Below are 19,021 nucleotides of genomic sequence, written 5' to 3' on the forward strand. Positions count from 1 at the left end.
TTACCTCTTAACTTCCTGGTGTTTAAAATGGAATCTTAGCCCTAAGAGGGAGTCCCTCCTATTCTTCCTATGCTATTTATATCTTGGCATTTTTCATCATAGGCAGGAAAAGTTAATCATGATGCTTGTTCCATGTCCCTGCCCTGCCTCAGTGACAGTTTATCATAAGAATTGAATACCTGCAGTTTTGTCTTATTTGAAGGTCCATTTTTAGAGATGAGCCACAAAACATCTTCAGTCCAGTCCCAATTTTTGTCTAGAGGTGTTTGTCTTTTCAGTGTTGATTTCCAGGAGCTTTATTCATTCATGATAAACATTAAAGAATTACTAGGAATAATTAACATTTATACAGCATTCACTGTGCAGGCATCATCCTTAAACTATCCCATGATTATTCCCACTAAATATGGATAAAAAATCTTAGATGTGAGTGAACAGATAATTTAACTTTCTGGTTTTAATTTTTAAACTGCTCAGAAATTGTTAAGTTAATATAAAAACGTTTATAAGTTCCACTTTTAAATTATTTCATTCATTTAACAGATACTTTGCGAGCACCTTCTAGGTCCTGCAGAAACAACAAAGAACAAAACAAAACCCCTACCCTTCAAGAGTTCACGTTAATGGTGGAAAAAAGGAGCATGTAAAAACAGCAGGGAAATGTTATCTTACTATAAGGGTGAATATGGTGATGAGAAAAAGTCTTCAAAACTACCTTTAAGAAGACTTTGGTGTTGCGGGGAAGGACAAAACCAGCTCACCAAAACAACCTGGAGAAGGACAGCTTCGACCAATACTATTTCATCCTTTTACTCTTTGTGAGTTATTTCCTGGCTCACCGTTATCCCAGCTTGGATTTTGTTTGTTTGTTTCAATTTAAGTATTGTTGACATACAATTTTATATTGGTTGCAGTGTACAACACAGTGGTTCAACAGTTACCCATTATTAATTCTCACCCCCTCTAGTGCAGTAACTATCTATCAAAGTAGAAAGATGTTAACAGAATCATTGACTACATCCGCCATCCAGCTTGGGTTTTAAATACGATGGCGCGCTAAATTCCCGCAACTGTGCATGTGGAAAAATGTTTTTAAAAGGACTTTTATTTAGAAATGGAATCCTGCCTCTGTCCTGCGCTAAAGTTTTCTTTTAGATGACCTACAGGTTCTGGCTCCAAAGCCGGCTGGGGACCTCCCCTCCTTTTAGTCACATCGCGGACAGCACCGGTGGCCGGACCGATGTGTATGCGTGGTGGTGGGGAGGCGTAGGGGGACCTGCGGCTCCCGCGCGGCGGAAGCCAGAGAACTCCGCCCCAGGGCTCGGGAACTGCGGCTCTGCCTCGGCGGCCTCCACGCTGGGCGGGGCGGAAAGCCAGGCGATGAGGCCCCACCCCCGCCTCGCCCCACCGCTTCAGCTCCGCCGCCGCGCCCCGCCCCCGGCCCCTAAGCCCCGCCCCGGGGCCGCCCCCTATACGCGCCCCACCCCTGCCACCGTCCGGCTGCGTCCCTCCGCCGCGCCCCCGATCGGTCCCCCCGGCCCTCCCCGCACTCTGCTCCGTCAGCCCCCGGCGCACCTCGCGTCCCCCCCGGTCCCCCGGGCCGGCTTCTGCGGTCGCCATGACGGCGGCCGTGTTCTTCGGCTGCGCCTTCATTGCCTTCGGGCCTGCGCTCGCCCTCTATATCTTCACCATCGCCACCGAGCCGTTGCGCGTCATCTTCCTCATCGTCGGGTGAGGCGGTTGCGCCGGGACACCCGGACCCGGGATTCCCCGCCCCCGCCTGTGGCCCCCGCTACCTCACCGAAGGGTTCGACCTTGTTGGGCTTTGGAGGGAGAAGGGTTGGAGAGGGGCGCAACGAGACCCGCTGCCTTCGGACTCCTCGCCCTCTCCCGAGGGGCGGCGGGAAAAGAGCGAGAGCCCCGCGACCCCACAGGGTGGGCTCTGGGGAAAGGAGCTGGCGCTGTGGGTCTCAGAAACCCCTGGTGTTTGGCTCCTGAGTTTTTGCCTGGGGCCCGTGGGTCCCTAGTTTCCATCAGATTTTCATAGGCATCCGTAACCTCAAAGGAATTAAGAGCCATTAGCACCTGGGGATCAGGTGCTTTAAAACATACTGACGCACACTTCAGCCCCAGATAAACTGAATCGGAATGTTTAGGTGTTGAGATTCCGGCTACGGATTTTAGTTTTAAAGCTCCCCAGCTAATTAAGTTGTGCAGGCAAAGGGTGGCAACCTGTGAAAACACCGAAGCACCTGTCGGTGCATCACCTTGCAGGAGCTTGGTAAATACCGAACTCTGGTGGTTGAATGTGGTCCTAATCCCAGTTTTCACCTGTCTGACAGCTCTTACTGGAGCTTTCCACGTCCGCCTCCACTCTTCAGTCTTAACTTGGCACTGGAGAAACAGCAAGGTTAGGCTAATGATTCACACCTTTTCGTAGCTTGTTCGCCTCTCACAAATCTCACCTTTTCGTAGCTTGTTCGCCTCTCACAACTGTATTAAAGTGCTGCATCACATGTGTCATTTAAAAAACAACAGGGATTTGAGCAAAAAAGGTTTGTAAAACTTGTTATAATCATGAAAATCTACAGGAATGCTGTGAAACCCAGGCTTGGGAAACTGATCTTGATCAGAACACAGGTTTTCAATCTCTGGGTTTTATACCAGTCAGTCTGTTAATAGAAATGTAGACTTTTTTCTGGAAAAGACATATATTTGTACATCAATGGGCAAAGCATTAATTAGGAAGAGTAGCAAATAAGTTTCCAGCTAGACAGTGCTGGGCAGATAGTTTGCAGATGAACTTACAAATAGTGGGATAGCTGAAAAAGACTGATTGTTGGGGGGAAAAAAATCTAAAATTCCTTTTGGACTACATGTTCATTGCCAGGGAAAATGCATCCTTGATTAACAACAGTTGCTCAGTGCATCACTTTATGAAGACTTTTTTCTTCCTTATTAAAGAGTCAGGAAATTTGTCCCTTCTCAAGCAAGGTTTTTTCTCTTTTAAGTCATTAATGCTGTGCACTTGCAACTTTTTTCCCCTAATTTTCAGAGCTTTCTTCTGGTTGGTGTCTCTGCTGTTTTCCTCCTTTGTTTGGTTCATGGCAGGAATCATTACCGACAACAAAAATGGGCCAGTACAGAAATATATGCTGATCTTTGGAGTGTTAGTCTCAGTCCTTATCCAAGAAATGTTCCGGTTTGCATATTATAAACTTTTAAAGTAAGTAATATATTTACTTTACCTTTTTTCCCCAGTTATATTTGAATTATGATTTGGTAGTTTGAAACATTAATATAGTGTGGTATTTGAGAGTCCATGCCTTCTTGCTTAGTTTGAAGCCAAGTGGTTATACATTTTCAGCCTGAAAATATTGAGTAATTTAACTTGTGGGCATTACTTCCTTCACTCATTCAAAAAATATTTCTTGAGAATTTACTTAATACCAGGCACTCTCCTAGGCACTGGGGATGCCTCATGATTAAAAGACAGTCTGTCCTCATGGAGTTTATATTATAGCAGAAAGAGACACAGACAAGTCCATGAACAAGAAAATACATTGTATATGAGAAGATACTAAGTGCCATGGGGAAAAATAGAGAAACGGTCATTGAAACAATAGCAACAGAAACTTCCGTGGGTGATTGTTTCATGAGTATGACACGTGTTTATATTAATTTATTAAGTTGTACACCAGGATTTGTACATTTTATTGTATGTACCTAAAAATAAAATGCTCTAGGTTAGAATTTATATGTGCTTCTTTTTGCCACTACCTAAAATAAGTACTTCATACTGAGATTATGCCTACCAGTATTTTTTACTGTACTGGGGGAAATCGTGGGTTCTTTTTGGGATATTTCATGGGATTTCATGTCTGTAATTGAAAAATACATTTTTATAAAAGCCATGAGCACAAGTTCCCTTTTTAGGTCAGAAAGAAGGTCATCTGTAGGATACGTGAGGACCTCACATGAAATCACTGATTTGAAATACAGCTTGAACTTGGAACCATGTTTTCTTTCAGGCAGTCATGAGGTTGGCTTTGATTATGTAGTGAGACTTACTTAGTAGAGTGATAAGTGTGCCATCTCTTCATTTCTGCAAATGAGATAATTAGGGAACTCCAGGAATGTCATGGATGTAGCTAAGACAGAACCTCAACAACATCTCTTATAATAGGCTTCTGACAATTTATTCTTGCCAATATGGTAGGCCTTCTGTATTTTTTACTTTTTGCTTTTAATAACAGATACGGAAATTTAATAACGAGATTTAATTATAAATAGAAAATCAGGAAGCCATTGTTTAGAAGGAAAAGTCGTATCTTAGAAAAGGTTTAAAAATGAAAATTCCATTAGTTCTTCGAAATATTAAAGATCAGCAAACAAGTACCGAAGATAACATTAAGTTTCCTCGGGAATGCAATAGCCTTAGCAGATGGACATTCAGCTGTGGTTGAATGTTTCTGGTCTGTGGCAATTACTACCATTCCAAAATTTAATTTTAACTGTAGAATATATTAAGGTAATCAACATCTCCCTCTTTCTGAACTCTGTCGCACACAGGCAAATGAAATCTCTTAAATGGTTGTCATCTTGTCTCTTTCAAGGCAATTTCCTCATTTCCTCATTTCCTCATTTCTTCACCTGGCCCTCAGAAGACATGGATGTGGCTTCCATATCTTTTCTGGTCTCTGTAGTCAGTATATACACCCCTTTTTGTCAGTGCCTGGAGTTTGCCTGTGGTTAGGACCCAGCCCAGAACTCCACTGTGGTCAAAGTAATGAAGAGAGCAGACTCTGTACTTAGCCTCAGATTGCACTGGCTTTTCCTGTCAGCAGCATCATTGGCTCATGTTGGTTTTGCATTTTCACTTATGATAGCTCTAATTTTGAAACAAACTTAATTTCCAACAGATTTTACAGTTCAGGACATGGGTTTGGTAACCCCTTAAGACTTCAGGTTCTAAAACCTGACTTAGTTGGAGTAGCTAAATGGATATCTTCTGTTCTTTACTACCTTGTTTCTTCACAGTTTCCACCTGAAATGAACCTTTGTGAGCATTAACCTATGATTCCCAAGGACTATAAGCTGCATGTGCGTTGGCATTTTTAATGAGGGCAGTGAGAAAGTAGGGCCACAAACACAAGGAATTACTGTCAGTCTGCAGGTTCTCAGGCCAGCAAGTTCAGAGGAGCTTCTTTGGCCTCCTGAGGAAAAACCATGTTTGCTCCTCTGAAAGGACCTTTGGAAATTTGCTAATAGCTACTAGGACGAAACTGTATTAATAGGTGCCATTGTTTGCTTTGCAAAATGCATCTTTAACAAGCCTTTGGGAATGTTATACAATATTTTCCTAGCAAATTTTAGAAATGTTGGATGTTATGTAGTTATGTGTTGAAATAAGTTTGAGAATTATTATGGTACTTCATTCATGACTAACATTTATATAGATACATGTAAGTTGCTGTCTTATGCTGCACTACATTCAAATTTAGGAACTTTGGTTTAAACAATATTTTGACTTTCTCCACTGCCAAAACAGGTTTTGAACTTTAAATTTCAACTACTGCTAGGTCAAACTTCTGGATCTGAATTTGGTGCCAAGATTAAAATGCAGTCTTTTTTACATATATAGAATTGAATCAAAATGTTTATCATTGTAGTCTAATGTAAATTTATTTCATGGGTCAGGCCTTAGGAATAGTACTTCATCTTGAATGAATGAATGAATGAATGAATTCAAACTTTGGCCTAGCAAAGAACTGGACTGTAAGAAATTGGCATGTGGCCACAAGTAATGGCTCTTTCTATATTAATTAAAAAAACAAAAACCAAAAAATAGATCATAGTCCCATACATTGCCTAAAATATACATTAGAATGTTTTTTGGCTTGGATTTAAGTTTTTGCAATTCAATTTTGTCTTATGCTGATACCAGAATATTTGCTAAGTTTAGAAAATTTTTTATTATAGAAAAAAATGTTAATCATTGCTGCAATTTCTTTAAAGGCATATGTCTACTTTTTAAAAATTCTAAAATGGTATATTTCATTTATATGCATGTTCCTTGGTACTGTCCCTCTCTTACCCATACATACAAAAAAAGAATCAGAACAAACAAGAAATATGGTATGATTTATTGGTAGTTTTTCAAAGTTTACATTTTAAAAATTGGGGTTTTTCTTTTTTTCTTGGAAACAATAATAAATGCAAACAAAGAATGTTCCACTTAAGTAAAATGGCCCAATTAAAAACATTGTCCCTTACATCATTAGTTTTGTGTCCTGTCCAACAGGAACATGAAAACTGTTGGTGTTTCTACTTTTTCACTTCCTAATGTTAGCATTGAGAACTGTTAGTGCCATAAACCTCTCCTCCCACAAACCTGTAACATAGAATGAGGAAGTTTATTACATTTTTGAATTTATGTGTTTAATATATTTGTGATAGCAGTAACTTGATGTGCCAAATAGCTAATATCTTTTATTCATTACTGAACAATTTATGTAAAACAAGTCCTCCAAAATTTCTCAAATCAATTATACCGTTATATTCATTTGTTGATGGAGATTATTACGATTATATATTTCTCTAAGTTTTAATTAGCCTTTAACAACATTGCCGTGACCGGCAAGTTTATTTTATTTAGGAAAATTAGACATTTTAGTTGGTTACTGCTCCAGAGAAAGAAGATGAAAGTCAGTTGTCTGGGCTCATGTCTTTGCTACCAAATGGTGAGCATTGTAATGGAAAATTGTTTCTTTTGAGAACAGGAAAGCAAAAGACTTTTTTCATTACCCTTATTATTGTTTTGGTCAAATTTTGCATTGTCATAATTTAACATAATCTATGGTATTTATATTTATGTAATAAGTAGGCCAACTACAGTATAGTGAATGTGCATTTCTTGAAATTAACACATTACCCAGAATATAAGTACGTTTTGCGTAATTTAATTTTCTACTCCTAGAGCCAACAGAACTCATTTTTGTTACAGCAGTTGCTGAAAAATCATTCTAAAATGTTTGGTTCTTTTATTGCTTTAATAAGTATGCCTTATAGTAAAAATATAATTTGAATATCCTTTGAATCAAGATCATTGTTGCAGAATTTCTAGTCAACAAGGTTTAGTAATAATGACAATAGTGGAACTGACCATCCACACCTTGCATTCCTAACATATCTGCATGGGGGGCAGGAACTCATGGTAAGTTTGCGAATTGTCCGCAATGGAGGCATGGATATGATCATTCTGATGATCATTTCTTATTGGGCAGTAGTCTAATGTTTCATTCAGGTATTCTTAATCTCCTTTTAATCTAGTTAACCTCCTTTTATGAGGGCATCATTTTATTCCTGATTATTTCTTCCCTGAAGTCTGGGGACATGAAACAAGTATTTTAGAATCAGACACCCATATGATTATGTGCTCCTATGAGAGTTCAGATCATTAGTGTTGTAGGATTTAAGAGTAAGGAGAGGTGAGTGATCACCAATTGTTGGTAAAGCTGGTTTCTTGGAGAAATTGCTGCCTGAGCTAGATTTTGAAGCATGAGTGTAATTTAGGTTCTACAGAGTAGAAGGTAGAAGGGAAAGTGGCAAAACAGTGTAATTCAGGTGGAAGATGTAACAAAGGACCAACAAAAGTGAGATTGAAGATACATGCTTTGGGAGGAGGAAAAAATTCTGAGTGGTAGAGGCCATATGATACTAAATTAGACATTTACTGAGCTCAGAAAGTAGTCAGAAGTGTTACTCTTTTTCTTATTAAACTCATTCCCTGATGGCTTGTTTTCTTACATTTTTCTTATTTTTTTCTTTTCTATGCAAAGGTCAGATAAAGACAAAAGTTGGTTGGAAATTTTGGTTGATTTTAGTTAATTGAAAATTTGCTTTGTTTTACTTAAATAGATTTTAGAGTATTGCCTGATCAGAAGCCTCAGTAAGTATTTGGATTTTGAAATATCTTGTGTATTTGCGTGATACACTACATTTTCATTAAAAAAAATCTGTGTGGTTTTATTTTAGAAAAGCCAATGAGGGTTTGAAGAGTATAAACCCAGATGAGACTGCACCCTCTATGCGATTGCTGGCCTATGGTAAATTAAAACTGTGTGCTGTCTGTCATTAAGAAAAAATCAGACTTGTAGATTTTATACAAGATTTCTCACAAACGTCATAGATTTCTTACAGTATTTTATTAGTTCCTTGGCCTATTGGTGTACATTATTTTTTTTAGCTTTCCAGGGTACTTTATGATTGCAGGTGTCCCTTATCTGTGTGTCTATTAAATATTAACCAGGTTTGAAAATTAGATTTTTAATATGTATACACTCTAGTTAACAATTTCTAAGTGATGTTACTGTTATCTTCTCTGGATGGTTACCATGACTTTAGCTGTACCAGGAGGATCCTTCATCTTAATACAGTTAATACCTCTGCATAATTTTCTTTCAGAATTATGTTTTATTAAAGATGGGATATAAATTCTTGAGCTGAGTTCACCCCAATTTGTCCCAGGGATCAGTCCTTACGGTACTAAGTCACCCCTCAAGTTCAGTTCCAGTTTTAAGCCATTAAATGTAATTCGACAAACTGTTAGAAAATAAACCCAAAGTTTCAGCATGATATCCATCTCTGTTCCACCTATTGCTTCTGTGCCTTCCTAGATCGTTTTCTCTCCTTTTAATTTCTCTGCTACGTTCCACTATTTATTTCCCTTCCTCTTCACCTCTTCTCTCTTAGTTCATCATTTAGCCAAGCACTTGTCTTTTCTGAGCCAGCCACTTATCATGTGTAACTCTTCCCCTTCAACAAAATAGTATCTGGTTCTTGGAAATTTGATTTGAAGAGAAATTGTAGCATGAAAAGGATTTAACAGTATTTTTCTTCCTCTTTAGTTTCTGGCCTGGGCTTTGGAATCATGAGTGGAGTGTTTTCCTTTGTAAATACTCTGTCTGACTCACTGGGGCCGGGCACGGTGGGCATTCATGGAGACTCTCCCCAGTTCTTCCTGAATTCAGGTATGTGCCTGGTGACTCTGAATGTTGAAGCTTCTGGTCTAAATGATCACCCTTAATGGAGTTCCCTAGCTTAGGAATTCAAGTGAATAGAAGTTTATGTTATACCTTCTAAAAGCAAAATACTGTTAGATACCAGAAGTAAAGGACCTAGAAAGTAAAAGTTTTGGTTAAAGTATTTTAGAATTTGAGTGGAATTTATCTTGCATAAAATTTACTTTTGTTTTACTGTACTAATAATGTTGCTCTATAGTTGATATATTACAAGTTAATTTTTAAAGACTATTTGTTCTTTCTTGATTTTTTTTTAGTTTACATTTATCTTTAGCATAAGCCCTAATTTTTAATTAATTTATCTTGGCCCTATTTGGGAAAGGCCGTATAATTTAATCTTGAAATTGAGGGGTTAAAAATGGTTCTTGTTCAATGTGAAGTGATGTCTGACATCTAAAAATGTATATTTAAACATATATGTATCATTTTCAAGAATAACAACCCTTTTTCCCTGTTACTGAAGAACTAGAACATTAGCAGAAACTAGAGTTCCTTGTTGCTTATCACTTCTTTACCACCAGTAACTATTGCCCTGATTTTGTGGTATTAACTCCCTAGATTAACCAGGTCTTAGAGTTTGTTTTTTAACATTTATACATGCTTTGTTTTGAAGGTAAAGCATGAAGGTTTTACTTTCATCTGTATCTCTGGAAAAAAAATAATATTTAGTTTTCTTGCTTTTGAACATTTAAAAATCAATCATACTATATTCTTTAAAAAAAGAAATCAAGAGGAGAAAGTCATAATGGGTGAATTGACCTTTTTTATCCAAAGATACAGTATAAAAGGACCAACTCATTTTGAACAGCTTTTTCATCAGCCAGATACAAATTGTCATCATGATGCAGTGATCACATATTTGAGAGTTGGTAATTTGCATAATTAACATAAGATTTCTCCTAAATTCCACAAGAAGAATCTTTTAAAAATAGTTTTTAAAAACTCCATTTTATTTTTTTATCTGTTCAAGTTATATCATTAAAGTAAGGGATCCCATGCACACATTCTATTAATTAAATATCATTTATTTAACATTTGTGCTAAAGTAATTTCTGTCTTCAAGGAGCTTACTCTCTAGTAGGGGGAATAAGACAAAGAAAGTGAATAAGCATTTCAGCAGAGTTTAAGATAATAATAGAAAAGCTATAAGAAGGTATGACCAAATTTTTTAAAAATTGTGGCAGTAGTTTAGAAACATTCTGCATGTTATAGTGAGCCCCAAGCCCAGCTGACACTTGCTCACCGTTTCAGTTTAGGCCTTGGCATCTCCTGTCTAGATTACAACCATCAGCTCCTGACTAGTTGATCTTTCCTCAACACATTACCATGTGAATTTATCCTGTATGCCCCCACCAAACAAATCAGCCCTATACAAAAATGTGCAACGGCTGTCCCAGGTCTCTAGGATAAAGTCAAAGCCCTTTGTGTCTGCTGTATATTAGAGAATGGGTTGTTCTTATTTCGTGGTGCCTCCAGCATAGGAAATTATCTTCCTTTTAAACATTCCATAATTATACCCTCTCTGGCAATTTTTTAATAATTCTAATACTGGGTATTAGGTTTTTATTATTACTTATTCATTTATTTATTTTTATTGAAGTGTCATTGATATACACTCTTATGAAGGTTTCACATGAAAAACAATGTGGTTACTATACATTCACTCATATCAAGTCCCACCCATAAACTCCACTGAAGTCATTGTCCATCAGTGTAGTAAGATGCCACAGAGTCACTACTTGTCTTCTCTGTCCTACACCTGTCTTCCCAGTGACCTCCGCCACACCATGTGTACTAATCATAATACCCCCAATCCCCTTCTCCCTTCCTACCCACCCACTCTCTCCCACCCCTCCCCCTCAGTAACCACTAGTCCCTTCTTGGAGTCTGTGATTTTGTCGCTGTTTTGTTTCTTCAGTTTTTCTTCATCATTATGAGTATTAGATTTTTAGAACAAATATATCATTAATAGCTAAAGTCTGTTAGACTCCAATATAAATTAACAAAACATAATTAGGATGGGTATTACTGCTACAGTTTTCTATGTTTTCTGAAATTGGTCTGTTAAACCATTACATAAGCAATTTTCTTCTGGTTGTCAAGTAGCATTCTCCTAATGGAGCTTATTTTTCTGCCAGCTTCGTTCACTAGATGGTGCTAATTCCCTTTAGTAAGCTAGTTTATTTTCAGAAGCCTGGCTTAAAATGATTTCTTTGGAAAAAAGTGAAAGAAAAATGGTTTAGCAGTTTGGGGATTGTATTTGTAATTTCTATAAGTTCAGGGGAGAAGTTAAAGAAAGCAAAGTATTTTAATGTCTTTAGCTAAATTAGGACGGCAGGCTGACCATGCTGTGACTGAAAGAACAGCTATTTATCATGTGCAAGAGTTTCTTATTTGTATAGCATCGTTCTTCACAGCATTAATTTTGAATTTACAGTTAAGAAACTACTTTTTATTGCATTTAAAAAGAATAACCCAAATTTGTATATGTTTGTGTTTGTTATATATATAATTTGTAACTGCTGTTGTTACTGTTTATTTAGGCAGTAGCTCATTTTTAGTTTTTCAGTTAAATCTGTGAGTTTTTATATTAGTTTAACATATGCTATTACAAATGCCTAAGTAATAATTAGAATAAATAAAGAATATGGAGTCACTAATTAGTGTAAGACACACACTATATGACACCTGAATGTACATAGGTTTTCATGTTATAGGTAGGCGTAGTTTATAAATAATACCTATGTATAAGTTAATTGTTCATAGTTGTATAGTAGGCTAGCATTAACATTTATAAATCATTACCATTTCTTGGTAATAGTGTATAGAGCCAAAAGTATCTGAATTAGACTCCTAAATTCAAGTCTTATCCTAGTTCATTAATTTAGTATTTTGGACAAGTCCATTTGATCATTTAATCACTCATTCCACATTATTATTAAGCATTTTTATTCAATAGGAGTTATACCAAGCTATGAAAATATAGCCCAATTAATGCCCATACCTTCCACTCATAGTGAGGAATAAAGACACACAGCTAATTACAATAAAGTGTGATAAATGTTATGATGAGGAAGAGCCATGACTTCACAAAAGACAACCTCTCACCCATGCTTGGATGGTATTGTGCTTCTCCTTTGTACTGCTTACTGTAGTTGTTATTAATTTGTCAACTTCAGTTTTTTGTTTGTGCCTTTCTGTCCAGCCGAATGCTAAGCCGTGTAAGTGCAAGGACTGTGTCTGTTTTGTTCACCTCAGCACCTGTAGAGTCCTTTGTTTCTAGATAGATTCATAAATATTTATTGGAATAAATGAAAGCTAGGCACACCTTATGGAGAAAGTGCTATTTGAGTTACCTAAATAGGTATTTAGGTATACTTTAGGTATTTGAGATACCTAAAGGATGAATAATAGCTAGGCAGGCAAAGTAAAGGGATTGTCAGCGAAGAATGTCCAGCAGAGAGAAGAGGTCTCTTCTCTGCAGGCCTGGAGCTAAGACAGTACTCACTGGGCAAAAGAAGTACTGGACTTCCCGCTAACCTTCATTTTCCTCATCTTTCAGGAAAGGCAAAATAATATCTAACTCAGACGTGTGAAGAATTAAATAAAATTAATTTAGAGAGTATATAACTTAGTGCTTTATAAACTGTAATATAGCCCAAGGCTAGAGAATTTGGTTCTTGAAATAAAAAACAGTCTTCAGAGAGGATAATTTCTCTAACTTATGTAGAATCTGGGTTTATCACTCTGAATTGCCTCCCTGTGCTTCAGCAGAAAAATGTCTTTACACAGTACTCAGGAAGAAGGATAGCTGATATTTTATTTTTAAAACTTCCCCAAACCATTTCATCTATATTATATTTTCTTGGCAGTGCTCTTATCTGGTTAAGGTTTTAAACTTTTTAACCACTAAACCTTTCTCTTGGAGAAATCAGTATGGGCCAGACCACATGGAGTATCATGTTCAGTTCTGGGCATTGTGATTTAACAGGAATACTGAAGAACCAAAATTGGTATAGAAGACCATTGTCAGTATAGTGAAAGATCTAGAAGCTGTGTTCTATAGGGTATGATCGAAGGAAACAGGAATATTGAGTTTAAAGAAAAATGAAAGACGAATATGGGAATTCCATTTTTGTCCCAATTTGTCACTTCCCTGTAATAGAATTTGTACATCTGCACCCTTGCATAGCCTCATGGTGGCCAGAATGTACTTCCCTGCCCCTGACTTTGAGCTCAGTCATCATGTGACTTGAATTGGCCAGTTAGTGGATGTGCTGTAAGTATAAGTGGGTCTGCCCTCTTGGGCTCTGGTCATGCCTTGAGGATATGCCCCACATAGTTAATGCCTACATAGCCTGGACCCCAGAATGAACACATGCAGAGCAGACTTAGGCCCATCCTGCAGTGAGGAGCCAAATCCAGCTGTACCAGCAGCCTGCAGAGCTGCCTCGCTGAACCCACCATAATCAGCCAAACCCCTGGACCAGTGAGCATGAGAATAAATCCTTGTAACGCAGTGAGCTTCTTTTTTCATCCATTCACTTTTTTCCCACAATATTTTAAGTATAATCTCTATAATGCATCAGTTTGTTAAATGTTCAGACTTTAAATGAAAGCTCTTCATAAGCAAGACTGTCTCAAGTAACTACGTTACCAATTCCAAAGTGATAGAGAATGTATAACATCCATTAATGATATAGATAAAATTATCAACAATGGAGCTTAGTCTGCAATTCTTATCCTTTTATGAATTTATTAGAATCTTAATTTCTTATAAGTTATCACAGCTAATTACCATTGCTTATGATGTAAGCATACTCCATATGTTGTAATATGTTACCAATTTTGTCATCAAATGTATATTTTCATCAGATATATTCATATATATGTTTTCATTATATCAATAGTATAATAGTCTTTCCTCAACCTGTTCAAATAACCAAGAATGGAAAATTACACTTTTGGAATGTCACTAAACCTCAGCCTATTGTAGACAAGCAGCCTCTGATACATTATCAAATACGTAGAGCACAGGCAGCTTTCTTCAGCTGTGGGCACAGAGGGAGCTCAGTAGATTGACTCACTGAGTTTGGCTTAAAGAATGATGCAGGCTGTGGCTCTAAGTCTTGGTGGCTCTTTCAGATATGTTTCAGGCCACCTTCTGAGACACCGACATCTTGTTCCTCACATGGCTAAGTGGCCAGCCATCTCTTGCTGATTGGTGCCTTTGTAGCTCAGGTGGTCTAATGCCTACTGCTTCTTTATTCTCTTCAGGCCTTCTTCTTTTTCATGTGCAAATTGGTCTTTATTTTCTTCACCCACTGCTGCCTTAATTTTTGGTGTTTTTGTGTTTAGTTTCTTACCTTTAGTGAGTCTCCCAGAGATTTTTTTCATAGATATGATGAGCAGGGTACTATATAAAAATGATTTGCATGGGGAAAAAGCAACAGTTTTTGAAAATCATCCAGCAATAGTGTCTTCCTTTATTCAGCCCCATTGGAGTATATGTTTTATCCACTACACTGAACATTTATAATTTGGAAGAGGGAATAAACCACCCCGTTTTCACCTTTATTGATCGGTCTGGCCTTCCTCAGCAACTTCAGTTTGCTCCTGTGTAAGTCCATGGCCGTGTTGGGAGGATGTGCTGGGAGTCCTGGCATTTACTGACTTGCTCCATGCTCACTTCTCAGCAAGGATACCTCTCACACCTGGGGTAACTCGCACCAGTACTCTTCTGCCTTTCCACAGTTCTTCTAAAGGGAATCAGAATGTTCTCTCGGAGCTGCTGCGTTGCACTCTCTTGGGGTGGGAGTGGAGTTGTCCTCATTGTAATATGTTTCCCTGGTGTACTCTGAGGTTTCCTAACACTATCCCTAGAACAGGTTTTAGTCAAACTTTTTAGAACCAGACTTTTCTTATTATGTGCATAAATGTTTGGAAATCTTCATGGTTCTTTAAAGGAATTAATCAACCTTGAGGTTTATTTTAAAGGATTGATCTATTGGATTTTATTACCTTTTTCATTCTAAAGTTCTTCACCAAAGATTTACTTGAATATTTTAATTTACAAAGATTTACTTAAAAATCTACTTAGAATATTTACTTGAATATTTCAATCTTAAGATCAGAGTCCCTCGTTTCAGATGGTGGGCTGCTTTTCCATCTCCAGGGGACTTTCTACTCAAATTGAGTGCAACAATGATTTGAAATACTGCTGACCTCTTAGAGGTTCTGGAGGACAGAAGACAGAGGAGCATCTCTGCAATCTTGCTCCTATTAGACGATGTACTTCCATCCTTCCTGTTGCTCAGGCCAAAACCCTTAGAGTAATTCCTGATTCTTCCATTTTTCTCATAATTCACATATACCCCAACTGTAAATCTTATCTCCAACTTCATTTAAATCTCCATCCAAATTCTTATGGACTTGGTTTTGTTTTATATATGGTATCAGGAATAGATGGCTTGAAAGCTGGTTTGGAGAAAACATTGAAGGAAAAGGTAAATCTGATGGTGCTGAAACTATTCCCCACCAGCAACAAACATGGAAAGGTCCTAGTTAATTTCATTAAGTCAATGAAGCATTAATACAAAGTAATAGAATCCTGAGAGCCCACATTCATTGCCTGCTACAATAAAGTGGGTTCCCCATTAGGGAATTGTTCACCAGATTCCAGTGAGTTACCACCCTAGACCCCATGCTCCCAGTGGCAGCTGCGGTCAGTGAATATTGTGAGTTTGTTATGTAGCATTTTTGTGGCAATAGCTGACTAATAGAGATTGTCAGGTTCCTTTGTGTTACATATGGAAAGAAGTTGACTTGTGCTTCTCCAAAGAGCCTTCCTAGGATCAACAAGCAGGAGTTGGAGCATGGTTTCTCAACCTCAGCACTACTGACATTTATAGCCAGATAATTCTTTGTTGGGGACGGGGGCTTTCTTAGGTACTGTAGGGTTTTCAACAGCATCCCTAGCCTCTTTCCACTAGATGCCAGAAGCACCCCATCCCCCAGTTTGGCAACCAAAAATGTCTATAGGCACTGACAAATGCCCTCTGGGGGCAAAGTTACCCCACTTGAGAATCACTGAGTTAGAAGACAGATTTCAGTTCAGTTTGAGAAGGAACTTTTCCACAATGACTTTTAATGGTGTAAGCTTCTAAATTGGAAATATTTGAAGTGGACCCTGTAGGATCTACTTTTCATTGCATAGGGAACTGGATGATCCACAACTTTTAGGAGGCTTCCCAACATTAACTCTTTACACTGATGAGCTAATATTAGGGGAGAATATTATAATTCTTCAACATTTGCTTGGGGAACTTTAGACATAAAGTTATATCTTTGGCAGTCTGTTCAGCTCATGAATGTACTTGAGGAGCATTTTCATAAGTAGGAAATGAAAAATGATACTTAAACACCTGTCATCATTCCAATTGGTTTCAGAAAAATTCCTTAATGATCTGGATGGTGTTAAGGGACAGCACTGTACACCTTTTGTGGCTATGTAATATGAGATGGGTTTTCAAACAGTCTTTTTTTAATCTTAGAAAATGTTATTTAATTAGTACTGTATGTACATCTCTCTATATATTTTTTGTTATAATACTGTATATTGTTTATTATGTTTCTAACAATTTCCCAGCCTGACCCCAGAGATCTTAAAATTGAGAAATAAAGCACCTATTCAAAGTACAATTATTGAACAAAAGGAACTGAGGCAAATGAAAATGTATTAATTTGTAAGGATGCAAGTAAGACTGTTTTTTTCTGTTGAAACTTTTCTTAATGTGTTTTAACAATAAATAACACTTTGAAACTCTTTCTACAAATCATCTGATCTTGGTTTCTACACACAGAAATATCCTAATTCACACTGTGTGTCCATACTCAGTCCACATGGCTTTTCTTCCCTCTCTCCACATCTGAAATACCAGGTCCTCTGAAATCTTCTGTCTTCATTACTGTAAGTCATGAAATGCCAAGTAGTCTCCTAAGTTCCAGGCCATCTGGGTCATATATATATATTTTTTCCTTTTATTTATTTATTTTTAAATTTATTTTATTTTAATTTTGTTATCATTAATCTACAATTACATGAAGAACATTATGTTTACTAGGCTCCCCCCTTTACCAAGTCCCCCCCACAAACCCCATTACAGTCACTGTCCATCAGCGTAGTAAGATGCTGTAGAATCACTACTTGTCTTCTCTGTGTTGCACAGCCCTCCCCATACCCTCCCCCACATTATACATGCTAATCGTAATGCCCCCTTTCTTTTTTCCCCCCTTATCCCTCCCTTCCCACCCATCCTCCCCAGTCCCTTTCCCTTTGGTAACTGTTAGTCCATTCTTGGATTCTGTGAGTCTGCTGCTGTTTTGTTCCTTCAGTTTTCCTTTGTTCTTATACTCCACATATGAGTGAAATCATTTGGTACTTGTCTTTCTCCACCTGGCTTATTTCCCTGAGCATAATACCCTCTAGCTCCATCCATGTTGTTGCAAATGGTAGGATTTATTTTCTTCTCATGGCTGAATAATATTCCATTGTATATATGTACCGCATCTTCTTTATCCATTCATCTGCTGATGGACACTTAGGTTGCTTCCATTTCTTGGCTATTGTAAATAGTGCTGCAATAAACATAGGGGCGCATCTGTCTTTTTCAAACTGGGCTGCTGCATTCCTAGGGTAAATTCCTAGAAGTGGAATTCCTGGGTCAAATGGTATTTCTATTTTGAGTTTTTTGAGGAACCTCCATATTGCTTTCCACAATGGTTGAACTAATTTACATTCCCACCAGCAGTATAGGAGGGTTCCTCTTTCTCCACAGCCTCGCCAACATTTGTTGTTGTTTGTCTTTTGAATGGTGGCGATCCTTACTGGTGTGAGGTGATACCTCATTGTGGTTTTAATTTGCATTTCTCTGATGACTAACAATGAGGAGCATCTTTTCTGTACATCTATATTACAATAAACTAAGTTACAGAATTCTCTTACATTTGTTTTAAAGCAAAAATTTGAAGTTAAATCTCATTTTCAAAAACATTTATTTAGTTGGGCTATGTTATTGGAGATCTCTCAAGAATCCAGGGAGTTTCAGCAGCCAAGAGAGATGGGAGAGTCTCTCCCTCACAGAACTTTGACGCCCCAGGCCCTTCTCTTGGTGAAAGAAGCCAGAAGCCCATGGGTAACCACATCCTGCCACTGGGTAGTTGAGGCTGACCTTCGGCTTTGGAAGTCCTCCTTTGCCTATTGTTGCCGCCACCCAGAGCAGCGCCTGGCTGTCTTTGACATGGCTAGACATACTCTGCAGTTGTCAGAGGAAGCCGAATGATAGCAGTTTCTGTGCTGGGAGGATCCAGTATTAGAATCAATTGCTATCTTAGGTCATTGTCTTTTGCAAGGACAGAAAAGTAGATATCAGGAATGAGGGAGAGAGTGTGACAAGTGTGGAAATGAGAATATTTATGGATTTGTATGCTAGAGCATTTGCAGTATATTTAGGAGTATAAAAGAACGAAATAGTAATATAGCCTCTTAAAGATAACACTGATACATTTTGCTTAGAAATAGATTAGACTGAAACATTCTCTACCAAGAGAATTCGACTTAAAAGATTATTAGAAGAGGAAGTCCATTGTCAAACTGGACAGCTACAATTTCACAAACAGATGTACAGTACTTGTTTCATTCAAATTTCTGAAAAGTGTTCAAGACATTAGAAATTATGGAAGCTACTTTTATTAATCTGGGTTAGAAACAAATTTTGATATTCTTATTGCCAATGGGTTTCAGCCCTGAGCAAGTTCACTGTGGATTCAATGAAACCGAGGAATGACAATGGAATGTTCTTGGGGTAAAAGGTTTTTTACCTGGTTTGGTCTCCTAGTAATAGGTCAGACTCTAGACTTACATCTGCATCCAATAGTCT

General features: G+C 37.8%; 1 protein-coding gene across 4 annotated transcripts in view; it reads left to right on the forward strand.

Annotated features, from left to right (window-relative positions):
• Positions 1-1,492: 1,492 nt before the first annotated feature.
• Positions 1,493-19,021, forward strand: part of APH1B (aph-1 homolog B, gamma-secretase subunit) — a 53,463-nt gene continuing 35,934 nt past the window's right edge. For 2 of the 4 annotated variants that reach the window (XM_036903090.2, XM_036903089.2), the window contains exons 1-4: positions 1,503-1,731; positions 3,056-3,226; positions 8,038-8,108; positions 8,910-9,032. In XM_036903090.2, coding sequence (XP_036758985.1) covers positions 1,619-1,731; positions 3,056-3,226; positions 8,038-8,108; positions 8,910-9,032 — 478 coding nt within the window. In that variant the 5' untranslated portion in view covers positions 1,503-1,618. Of the gene's footprint in view, positions 1,732-3,055; positions 3,227-8,037; positions 8,109-8,909; positions 9,033-19,021 lie in introns of all 4 variants that reach the window. The other 2 variants (XM_057488874.1, XR_008992625.1) reach the window with 2 other exon arrangements.

This window comes from Manis pentadactyla, chromosome 11, assembly GCF_030020395.1.
Source record: "Manis pentadactyla isolate mManPen7 chromosome 11, mManPen7.hap1, whole genome shotgun sequence".
Taxonomy (NCBI): Eukaryota; Metazoa; Chordata; class Mammalia; order Pholidota; family Manidae; genus Manis; species Manis pentadactyla.